The sequence below is a fragment of the Anomalospiza imberbis genome, chromosome 3 (assembly GCF_031753505.1).
Source record: "Anomalospiza imberbis isolate Cuckoo-Finch-1a 21T00152 chromosome 3, ASM3175350v1, whole genome shotgun sequence".
In the NCBI taxonomy this organism is placed as follows: Eukaryota; Metazoa; Chordata; class Aves; order Passeriformes; family Viduidae; genus Anomalospiza; species Anomalospiza imberbis.
In genome coordinates, this window is record NC_089683.1 from 28,935,882 (window position 1) to 28,948,671 (window position 12,790).

General features: G+C 34.7%; 1 protein-coding gene across 9 annotated transcripts in view; it reads left to right on the forward strand.

Moving 5' to 3' along the window:
- The window catches only part of ADGRB3 (adhesion G protein-coupled receptor B3), a 448,710-nt gene that overhangs the window by 212,239 nt on the left and 223,681 nt on the right, over nucleotides 1-12,790 (forward strand). For all 9 annotated transcript variants that reach the window (XR_010997055.1, XM_068183751.1, XM_068183747.1 and 6 more), the window contains one exon: nucleotides 7,358-7,552. Coding sequence is in view for 8 of the 9 variants with exons in the window: in XM_068183751.1 (XP_068039852.1) it covers nucleotides 7,358-7,552 (195 nt within the window). In the remaining variant the exon portion in view is untranslated. The remainder of the gene's footprint in view (nucleotides 1-7,357; nucleotides 7,553-12,790) is intronic.

Genomic DNA, 12,790 nt, shown 5'->3' on the forward strand with positions numbered 1-12,790 from the left:
AGATGTGGCAGTTGGGGAAATGGTTTAGTGGTGGATTTGGCAGTGCTGAGATAACAGTTGGACTCAATGATATTAAAGGTCCTTTCCAACCTAAATAATTCTAAATAATAAATGATTCTATGATTCTGTGATTTTGCCAACATATATATGCACCTCAGTCTTATAGACATTATACAGTAGAAAACATTTGTCTGCTTTTCTGCACAAGCACATCACAACTTAATTCAGCCCGGGGAGTTCCTTTTCTTCCTTTCTGCTTTTGAATATCTGCTTTTTAATAGCTAACCAATCATACTTGTTAAATTAAAGGGAAAGTCCCCACTATCATTTCAGGGTCCATAATAATTTTTCCATATCTGGAGCATACATATTTACCAAAGATTAATAAGTGTGTAAAATGAAATGTGCTCCTGTGTTTGCTGCTGCTGCTGTGTGTTCTGCAGTAGTGAGCAGCTGAGTGTTCCCTGATCACATTGATATTCCCAGCCAACCAAGACTGTGGCCATAAATGAACTTCACTAAGGTATGGTCAGAGGTAAAACAATAGAATGCCATTTAAGAGCTTGGTAAAGAAAGATTTCATCTTATTTTCCTTTAAAGTCTACCAGAACTGCTGGAACCTTCACTCCAATTGAATGTGGCACTATGAATGTGGCACTAGCTGCGAAATGACTGCAAGAGTTTGGCTTGGCAGCAGGAGACAAAGAAGTGGTCACAGAATCTTACACTCACAATTGTTCCCTTGCCTTTTGTCCACTACTTCATTTGCTGCATTCCTCTACCATGATTTATTAAGTATATGAGCATCAAAGGGTTTTCCTCTTGCCTATTATTTTATGCAGCACACCCATGCAGAAATTAGGGCTTCCAAATAATGCTAATTTCCTTGATAAAAACTTCTTGGTTATTCCTGCAAATAAAAGTGAGTGTCATGGAAATGACTGTATGGAAGCAAAATGAAATAAGTATTGGTTAAAATCAAATAAGCATTTCAATTTAAGCATTTATCAGAGCTTTATGGTTTGGGGACATATACTTACAAGGATGACCATGTAGCATAAAAAATGAAAGACAGCTCATTTGTAGCACATCCTTTTGTGACCTGTAGCCTCAGCCATTCAGTCACTCTGGAGAACCAGGAGACTTTACCCCAAGCAATGTTGTGTCTGTCATGAAATAAAAACAACCCTCTCAGAGTCGTCATTCTCTTTTTCCTCTCAACTCTTGCTCTTGTCAGGTTGCATTATACATAGATAACACAAATCTTAAAGACATGCCCTCTGGTTAAAAACAGAAACAACAGAAACAACAACAAGATCTCTCACACAGCATGCCAACATGAGCAGGATTTAATCACAGATAATTGGAACATTTAAGAGCAGTATTTAATAAAATAATGATACAAGCCTTGGTCAACAAATGTAAAAATAAGAAAAAAAAAGTGATCTGTTCAATGATTATTCATTCCTAATCCTGAGATTCATTTGTTATTCTACTGAGAGCAGTCTTCTCTATTAAAAATATCTATCAAAGTGTTTTGTTGGATCCTTGCACAAATCAAAATATTGACAGTGTGTGATTACTTTCTCTTTGTTACCTATTTAGTGGCTATAGCTCCAGGATTAGAATTGACAATGATGATGATGATGATGATGATTATGGCAATGATGATGTTGATTGAAAAAAGGAATTATGTAATGAGCTAAAGTAGGAAAAAAAATCTCTTGAATAACATTGTAGGAATCTTGTAAAAGAGAGCAGAGAAAAAAAGGTACAGAAAGAGTGAAGCATTCCTCTGAGCTGTTCACATTCTTCTAAAAACATTTTGGACCTCCACACATCCTAGATTTTTTTTTCAAAGATTCCTCTATAAACCTGATCACATGTGGAAGAGCACATGCAATTTCTTCTGTGCAGATATTCAGTTTGCCTGAGATTAATGTCTAAAACGGCAAAGGATTTTGTGTAAATAATCCACCTTATTTTCTCTAAAACCAAATCCCTATTTTAGGGAACATTTTGCTTAAAAATATTTGGAAGTATATGACAGTGGAATGACTGTTTTAATATAATGAAGTGATGCTAATTTTTTTCCAATCTATGTACATTTCAAATAAGTTCCCTAAAGCATTAGGTTGTAGTGGTTTCAGCTGGGTGCACAGAGGCACAGATTGATGCACAGTTTCTGCAAAAACTTGGTTCAGAGGATTGCACACCATGATTGTATAAATGTGGGAAGGCTGAAATTGAATTTCAGAGCACTCCTTAAACTTTGACTTTTCTGGTTGGGATGAATTAAAGGAGGCTTTAGTTGGGGTTTCAGAACATTTGCAGGGATGTGTTGCGGAATTACAAAACTGAAAGGAAATTCATAAGATCATCCAGCCCAAACTTGTGTCCTATCAAAATCAGCTATACTTGTATTTTTCCATCTTTTTATTTTTCTTGGCTGTTATCAAGGCCTCCAGTATGGAAGGCTGCATAGTGTGTTCAGGTAAACCCTACATAATTTCCTTTGGAGTTGTAAAGTTTTCCTTAATTTATATCCTTAATCTTTCTTGACACAATGTATACAAATTACTTTTTCCCTTTACTGCTGTACACAAAGGGAATATATGATTGCCTTCTTCTTTGCACAAAATGTTTATTTAATAGTGTGTTATCATGATTGAAATTGAGATTACTAGCTAATTTCACAGATGAAATAGGGGAAAATTACTTTGTATTGCTTGAGACACTTCCTTCATAAAATACTGAATATATAGAAAACATCTCTTGCATGACATTAGGTTATAAAAATTTGAATGCATACCTGAAGATACATAGCCCTTTCTTTAGACCTTACTCTGTTTCTTTTAAAAGATGGATCAAATTATATTCTCAAACACTGAAACAGCCTGAAAATAGACAGATTGTAAATGATTATATTGAAGGGAAATAAAGTACTGTGCCAAAACAGTTAAAGGACTGTCTATTGATTATCAGAAAAAAAACAGCCTGTAATGAAGATTTTGTCAGATGTGAACAATTTTCTTACAATGACACCACATTACAGGTGTGCTGTGAATATTCTTACAATTCCTACATCTAAAGAGCACTATATTTTACAAAATATTAGTCTTGGTTTCTGAATTTGAAAAGCAAAGTGATTTGCAGATTATGAGCGATTTTGGGATATATTTGTATTTCAAATGAACTTTCCTGACTTCTTTGTAGGGTTTACTAATCTGGGTTCTTATAGTTGCCCCTACCATAAAATGTATTAATGACATCATTGTAATACCAGGCCATGAATCCAATATCATCCTAAAAAATAATGAAAAATGGTTGATGGTGTAGTTACTCTTCAGATTAATAATTCTTTTCAGTCTTTATAAGTTTCTTGAGGGTTCATTGTTTTCTGTCCTTTTAAACTACGTGTAATCTGCAGTAATTACTATGCAGTAATAAATTGTACTCCAGTGCCGATGGCCTAGGAGATCTGACTTTGTAAAGAGGCATTTTTATGCCGATGGCCTAGGAGATCTGACTTTGTAAAGAGGCATTTTTATTATATCATACTTTCTGATAAATCGGGGGACAAAGGCAGCTGGACCCTGAGTCAAAGTCCAGTTAAACATTTCAGTTATTTTTCAAGTATGCAGCCACACAGTGCAGGCTGATAGTGGCTGGGCTAACAACTGGTATCAGTTTAACAGCTGCTTCATTTCACTGTCTCTTGGCTCATAAACTTTATTTTTAATGAGCCTGCCTGTAGGACCACTAAAAAATGACCTTCACACAGGGCCTAGAGTGGTGACCAAAATAGCTTTCTTGGGCAGTGCGTAATATCACAGTGACCGTAGCAGAGAAAATAAGCAGTATGGTGAGAAAGATGTTATACTAACTACTGATGAGAATATTCTGTATTTTCATGCAGAAACATTATTGTGATAGCTGTGCAATAATTCACTGCCTTCAACTTACACTAATCTGAACATCTTCAGTGGCTTTAATGGTATTGTGCCATTTTACATGAACTGAATGAATGGCCTGTGATTTTAAAGTTGTGTTTAGGAGTTGTAAGCTGTCTTACAACAAGAAAATACATTACCAAATAAAAAGATTATAAAGAGGCTGCTAATTTTTCCCTGCACATTGTTTACTGGTCTTAGAAAATAATTCTCTTAATTAATTCTAATTTTCAGTACTTTTTTTTAGCTAAACACCTTGCAACCTTTTGTTTTGCTGTGCTGTTTCTAAGGATATGCTGCTAGTCTAACTCGAGGCAGTGTGGGTCTGGAGAGGTAGCGAAGGACTGGGGAAAGGAAGTTCCATGTTGGAGCTTGAGAGGATGAAAAGAAAGGTGGTCTTGAAACTGTGTATAAGTAGTCTGTATGAGGGAGAAAGGATCCTTGGGTTGGGAAATTGAGCTTTCTGGGTATTTCATTTAATAAAGAAAGAGTTCCAAACCGAGCTGTAGTTTTTAAGAGCCAGTAAATTCTGAGCTACTTTGCACCACCTACATCACAATCCTGGCTACTTTTGAAGCAAGTGTAATCACTTAGTCCTGTGACATTGTGGGCACTTGCTAGACCTTTTTTATCATTGTGTCCAAAGAGCAACCAAAGTGTCTTCCTGAAAGCACTAAAGGCTACGCTACAGCTCCTGCTTGTGCAGTTAGAGATCTGCAAAAAAACCAGAGCCTTACTTGTTTGAAAGTATAGAAACCAGTCAAAAGTAGGATCATTTCAATTTATTATTTGCATTCCAAAAGCATCTGAGGCCAAGACTTCTGCAAAAAAAAAAAAAAAACCCAAAACCATCAACAACTCAGCCCCTCCCATCTTTAAAATGTGAATTTAAAGTCTTGCATGGAAGACTCTCTCTTTAAATTCACAAAGCACAGAAAAACAAATGGGAGGCAAGCATACAGATGAAGCAGAAGGAAGCAAAATAATGCACTACAAAATGACTTGCTGAATAGTTCAACAGCCTTCCTACCAGTGTTTATGCAGATGTAACAGCACAGCAGAATTTTTATGAGGACTGATCAATTGTTGATATTAAAAGAACATATTTTTTCTCTCTTAAACCCTGCCTTCAAGTTGTGTGATGCTTTTCCCACAGTACACTCTGAGGCACACGTTAGATTTGGGAGTTCAACTATATCGACAGTCTTTTATGTCTTTTAGGCTTGACTAAAGGTACACTCAGTATTGTTAATCCTCAAAATCTGGAAATATGTTCTGGTGTAAGGAACAGGTGGATGAGTTACAACAAAAGTTCTTCTCTTTAGTGCTACTCTGCTGGCTGATGCTCTTTTCACCTGCTACTGAGACACAATGTATGAGCAGGTGAGACAAATGGCAACATTTCACAAGAAAATTTTTTCAGCAAAAATTTACAAATCAAGTTCATGTTTGCTTTTACTTGTTCCCAAGAAAGTAGGTCATAATGTTATGTATACAATACCAGATTCCTGAATTTACTGAAATTAATTTCCTTCCATTCTCACACCTTTTTCTTCAGTATTCTTTTCCTACACAATTATGTCCAAAATCTCCTTCTAAAAGGAATAGAAACTGCATGAAATTTCTGGAAGCAAGCTTCTTGCCGGATTATGTATTGCAGTATTCAGAAGACCAAGGGAGGTATTTCTGCTGAAATAATTGTTAGAAAATGCAACCAACCAAACCAATTAATGGTCTTAGTTCTCACTGTTTGTTTTTTTTTTTTTTTTTTCTAAATATTAATAATACTATTATGCTTGTACCTCTATACTATTCTGTGGTACAGAATAGATCCACTCCCTGTCCATGATGCAGCAGGCAGGTATTCTCCCAAGTCTTAAGTATTTCTAGGGCATTGGTGTTCCATAAAAATCCTGAGCTGGTCTTAAAGATGATTTAAGGCCATGGAGGAAGCCTGAAGCAGCCGCTTTGCCCAGCTCTTGCTGTATTACATGTATCTAGTTTATCTGACGACTGGTTGAGAATGTAACCAGAATATGAACCAACAGCATGAAAAAACCCTGTGCTGCTTAGAATTGGTATGTCAGAGGATGATTGCATTTTTAAGTTGATTTCATGGGAGCTGATTTGAACCCTTTAAAACACTTTTATTATATAGTGTATCCTTATATATTATTTTATATAATGTTGGCCTGCATATTGACACAAAGTGTCTGGGGAGATCTGGAAGTGGCAAAAAGTATCTTTACACTCTTCCTTCCACATCACCACCCTATTCTCACAGAATCATCAAGGTTGGAAGAGACTTTCAATATCATCTAGTTCAACTGCATGTTACATTAGTAATTTTTCCCTCTATATGTCATTAATAAGGCAAGTTAAAAAGCAATTGAAGATACATTTTTAAAGACCATGACAACCTTTTTGTTGCTAGTTGCATAGTGTTTTCAGCCCTCCTGCATAGAATGAGGTCTGTGTTGGGTAATTCTCTTCTATCTAAAAACCTTTAAACTCAGGATATTTTATGATTCTATGATATTCTAATTTTCAATTCAGAACAACTTGTGCTTTTATGCTTAAATTATAATGTATATTTTAAAATAGGTTGTTTAACCCATGTGCTCTTTCTTTTAGCCTTGTCTGGCCTTGTCCTATCTTTGTGATACTCTGCATCTTTCTGGGATGCTGAGTCTGGTTAATTTGAGAATTAACCAGATCCACAAGTTCAGGTTCTTATCAGGAGGGTATTTCTAGCATATTTGTTGTGGGTCAGTAGCCCTGAAACCATCTGCTGGGAGAGCTACTGCTAAAGTATGCTCTTTTGGCAGATACACAGGAGCTATTCATAATTTAATTTGCATTTCTTGGAAAAAGCAAACAGGACGGTTCCAACTTAACACCTTTGTGCTAGTGCTACAGAAAAGAGCATCATAACCAGCTTCCAACTAAACCACCTCTCTTGCACTGACTAGCCAAGCTGGGCTGGCAGAGGTGAAAGGTCTACTCTCCTATAGTAAATCAGATTATAACAAGTATTGCCTTAGCATTTATTCCTTTCAGAGGTCTCAGTGGTTAAATGAGGGGCAGCTGTGGTTGTACAGATGTTCTTCTGAGGAAGGGCAGTTCCTTGCTGTGTCATGACAACAAATTAAAGTTCAGTCCAGCCCATGGAGTTTCAAGAAGCAAATGTGTAAAACACAAGAAATTCAGAAGCTTTCAGTATAAAATCGATAATGCTCTGATAAAAATAATATCACCGTAGACTACTATTTTGTCTTATCTTTAATGGGAAATTTTTTTTACTAGTTTTAACATTTAATATTTTTACTCTGTTTCGAATTTATCATACATTTTTCTAAGTAAAGTAGGTTCTGATAGTAGTTTTTTTTTTTCTTTTGGTATAGATTAAAGAGCATCTTGCCAAGGGTCAGAGGATGTTGGCTGGCGATGGCATGTCCCAAGTAACCAAGACACTATTGGATTTAACGCAGAGGAAAAATTTTTATGCTGGGGACCTTCTAATTTCCGTGGAAATTCTCAGAAATGTTACAGACACATTTAAAAGAGCAAGTTATATCCCTGCGTCTGATGGGGTGCAGGTAAGAGAAACATTGTAAAGGTAATGTTTCAATTGATGGAGTTTATGTCTGTATATTGCAGTATACAGCATGGCAACTAGTTTGCCCGCTGAGAAAATGGGAGTCTTCCACATGATAGACGTGAGCATTCTTCACATAAAACTAAGATCCAAGGGTAAAATCGGAAGAAGGCTCAGCTACACTTAATAAGACAAATATCGAAACCGGTGCAGCAGGTGAACTATGTAAAATACTTTCTTTGTAGCATTTCAGTATCTTTGTCTTTTAAGGTTTGGTCTGATTGATAGGAGGTGTTGGTATGTTTTGGCACTAAGCATTTTATTAGTGTTCTTTTTTGCAGTTCATTTCAGTTCAAAATCTATTCACAATGTTATGTAATTCTGGCATTGCTTCTTCATTTCAGATAAATAAAGCTCATTAAAAGTGCACAGGAGTGATGGATAGTGGGTTTTATATAAAGTTTCTATTTTACATGTTAGACCAACTCTTCTTGTGCAAGAGGACAAATAAAATGCTGTCAGAGATAAAACAAATATAATTATTTATATATAATGGGCTGCACAACTCTTACTCAGGAGTTCTAGATAAACATAATTGGTTTCATCTTATATATGAAAATTTTAGACACATTTCAAAGATTGCAGATTACTGACAAAGAATAATAAGAAGGCAGGTGTGTATAATATTTATGAACAGGAGACCTTAATGATCATTCATAAATTACTAATGAAGTTATTCATGCAGGTCATGTATAAGTATTTGTGTAAAGGTAAGCATAAATTATAAATACACTTTGGAATAGATGTATGCAGATGAAGGGAGATATCTTGGAAAAGACATTTTTTCACAGTTAAGTTTTCAAGACTTGTTATTATATTTTCACTTTTCTAGTTTTTCTATGCACAAAGAACAATTCCACAGTAAAACCAATATTTCTTGCTTTGGCCTGTAGCCAGCTGAATTTTTTTTTAAACAAAGCTTTTTTTAAGAGTATGTTTGCTGAACAATCCTTCTTTTTTTAATTGAATGAGAGTCAGTATCTGTCAGTAATAGTTTTACTTTTAAGCAGGATGTTATTCACTGAAAATTTTCATGCAACCAACAGTCTGATAGCCTAGTGTGACTTTTTCATGGTTCACAGGCACTACAAAGTCTTTATTAAAACCAGTCTTGAGAAACTACTTGATACAAGTGATTTTGTCCATGGGCCTACCAGATCAGGTCATTTGCAGGTTACATACATTAGAGAGAATTTGATTCTTTTCCCACTGATGATAGTGCCAAAAGTTTTGCTTCATTCTGCAATTTAGAGCTCTTTCCAAAATTCTAATAGTATACTGGCAGAATTGACAATGTTATTAAATATTTTTATAAGAATTTAAATAAATAATTTAGAAATGAAGAAATTAAATATAAAAATTGGTAAGTCAGATTCTGAAGAATTTCTCAAACCAAAGAAAAATAATTGTTTTTCAGTATTTGCATGCCTAAATATAAAGTGTTCTTTAATCCCAGTTAAAAAAGACACTCAAAATCCAAGTCAGAATAAATAAAAGTACCAAAAAACAAAAGCAAACAAAAAAAACCCCCAAACAAACAAAAAACCCTAAACCCCTCAACAAAAAAAACCCAAAAGCAAAACAAAACAAAAAACCAAACCCCCAAACAAACAAAAAACCAAACCAAAACAAAACAAAAAAACAAACATCAAGCTAAAAGAAAAATTTAAAAGAGCAATGGACAGTATTCAGCAAAGTAAGTGAAATCAGACTAAAGCATGTGTTTGGCCCAGAGGATATATTAAGAAATGCTCATTTTACTAACTTCTGATGATATAAAGTGAAATCCTGGCTCAGTAACAAAAGTTTAAAATTTACTACTAATTTCTGAGAAACGTGGATTTTTCCATATGTAAATTTATGTCACATTCTACCATAATCTGGAGTATTGTATTTATTTTTTATTTTCATTAGGACATACTTTCATACTTTCTAGCTCATTGTCACAGTGAGTGACAAAAAGATAAAAATTAAAATTGCATGAAAATTCTTCTTTATGTAGAATCTATGTGTGATATTCTAATTCCATTAATTTTTTTAACTAGGTAAAGTGTAGAATTTCTTAGTTGATGGATTTTAATTTTAAAGAAATTATCAGAAAACCATGAGTGAGGTTTAAAGTCCCTAAAAGCCATAATTTATCATTTTGTTTAATAATTTTATCAATTCTAATAATTTATCATTTTTAATAAGTGATGTCAGAAAAGTAGGTTATGATGAATTATGGACAACATAAGTATTTTTATTTACAAAACAACACTTGAATTATGACTTAGAAAGAAAAAGTATATATGTGTGAATATATTTGTTTCTTATAGACTCCATCCATCTTGATAGTCCTTCAAATGCTTACAATATCTAGTTTATATTCAATATTAATATTCATGAATAGTGCAAGAGTTGTGATTCAGAGACTCCATAACAAAATGAATGAACCGAAAAGTGAGATCAAATTTGAAATTTTCCAGCTAATTATCCAAAATGAAGGTGCTGCTGCCTGATGTGCTGCATTGAAAATGCCACTTCTTTAGGCAGACAATACCGAGAGCAAAATGAAGTTATTAAGGTATGCATATTTATTGCCAAGTCATTTATTACATGACTCCTTTTACTTTTGCATCTTTTAACTGTTTTTTGCACAATATCTATGTATACTTGCACATACAGTGCAATGTCAGGAACAAAAATAACCATTTACAAACAAGAAGGTGTCCTGCATCAGTGACTGAAAATATCGGTACAGTAGCAGAAATTATTGCAAGATGAGTCATTCAATTTTTCTGCAAGCAAGGTTTTTCATTTAATATGGGAATTCTTTAAAATACCCTCTGCAGGTACACTGAGGCCATGAGATGGACACTGTACTTAGGTGAGAATGATTCCACCAGGAAGAAAATACAAATTTTAAATAAGCAAAATGAAAGCAGCATTTTGGGATATTATCCAGAAGTGGTCTAAAAGTGCTTGAACTTCCTTCTAAGGACAGGATGGCAGGAAAGTAACTACATTTCAGACAGAATGGCAAAGCAAGTTGTACAATCCCCTGATGCAGCAACCAACAGGAAAAAAGGTTTCTCCCCAAAGAAGTTAGAGCAGTATAATCCCTTTTATATTAGCCATAGGGACCATTGCTGTGAGTCAGGGTTTAAAAGGATTGTCCAATCCTTTTTCCCTCCACCTTCCTCCTCCCACACACACATTCACTATGCTGAAGTCCAAAAGTGGAGGTGACTTAAGGCTATCCATTACTTCCTCCTAGGGAAGAATTCTTCTCTAACTGTATAAAAGGATTTATGACAGCTTTATGCCTGCAGAGAGGGTCAAAGAATTTGGACTGTAACAGAGAACTGCAGCTATTGTATTACAGAAGAAAAAATAGAAAGGAAGGAAATTAAATTAGGAAAATGTAGTTGTCCATTCCCAGCTGTAACTGTCATGATCATCAAAAAAGCCTGGGCAAAAATAAAGGACTTCAAAATTTGGTTCTGGCTGTCCCAACATTTTTTATAGTGACCAGTTCAGTAATATGCAAGCCTGGCTATGAAAGAAAGAAGCTTGATTCTACAGGGAGGTCCAGTGTTTACTGCAGTAATTCCCTCAGATCGCATCCATAATGCTTCTAAAATTTAGCCTCCACACCTGTCAATCATTTTACTGAAGGACAGTGTTGTTTCTTTCATGATTAATGCAATAAACAAGAGAGTAGTCAAAGTAGGACAAATACTTTTTAACCCTTCTTCCCCTGTCACATTTTTTTAAATGCATTTCATCTCTATTCATTATTGAAGCAGCAAATCCATTTAATTCACGAAGCACTGATATTGCTTTGAAAAATCGCTTGGACTGAAAAACCTGCACACATCTCACCCTCCAGCGCTACCATAAATATGGCACCAACCAAGGTTAGAAATAAAGAAAAAAAGAGCTCAAGAAGAAATATATTCTTATTACTAAGTTCATACACCTAATTTATACCTTTCTGGCAAGAGCAGAAATATATATTAGATAAGTTATTGCTTATCTTTTGTTTGTGCTTGAGTCCAGCATTATTTATAAACTTTTCCACATATATCTCTGTCAATTATTGGTAATTTTAATGCTTTTTGTAACTAAAATAAATATGAAATTTAACTAATATATAACATTATTAGCAAACCCATATAATATATCATCTGCAAGAAACATTTGAAACTCCTGAGGGCTCTTCATGCAATCTAGGCAACTCTCAAAAAGACCTCATTAGACAGACATGGATACTTTTGCAATTAAGGCTTAGACTGCAGGGGAATCAGTGTCTGCAGTGTAACGCAAAACTACCTTCAAAACAACTCTCTAGTATGATAAATTATCCCAGACTGAGTTCCATGCTGCTGGAGCTAGACTGCTACTGATGCCCTAATAAATTAAAGTTAAAATTTCCATCTATTGCATTTCTACAATATTGCACTGGAAGAGTTGAGAACTACCATGTTTAGAAAAGTGTTTTCCTTCAGGCAAAATCTTCATAAGGGCGACTCTGCCTAGTAGAAGTCTTCACCAAATTATACTGCCCTACAGTAAGTGTGATTATAGTGTCATGAAACTGGCATGCTTTGAACAATATAGATTATTTTACTTGGGGGACCAGTGAAGATGTACATTTTTCATAGCTGAAGTTGCATTTACAGAATTGTGATTTGCCAACCTGATTTAACTGGCAAATTCTTTGTAACAAATACCAAATGTAACTCCTTGTATTGTGCTTTATTTTGCTATAGAATGTCTGAAAGGGATTAAATGTATTCCAGGTATATAAGTATGTAACTATATCTATTCTTCCTATTTCTAACTTGACTGGAAATTCTTTAGTATTGCTGCAAAATGGATCAAACAATGAAAACATTTTTCTTTTATGTCCTATCATTAATTCCCATCTTGTCCAAATGCTTACTTATAATTTTCACAGGAGCTTGCTGAGCCATTTTGTTTCTTTTCATGAAGTTTGTTGTGTTACTGAAGCTTGTGGATATTTTGCTAGTGACCTCAGTGACAGAAGAGGTGTAGCCTCATTAATGAACAGGATTACTTTGTCCAAGTTCAGCAAAATTTCAATCACGCCTAGAATAAATTTGGTCAAGTTAAAGAAATTTTTATCCATGTGAATTTTATAGTTAGCATAGTTAACTTCCTAATGGTTAAG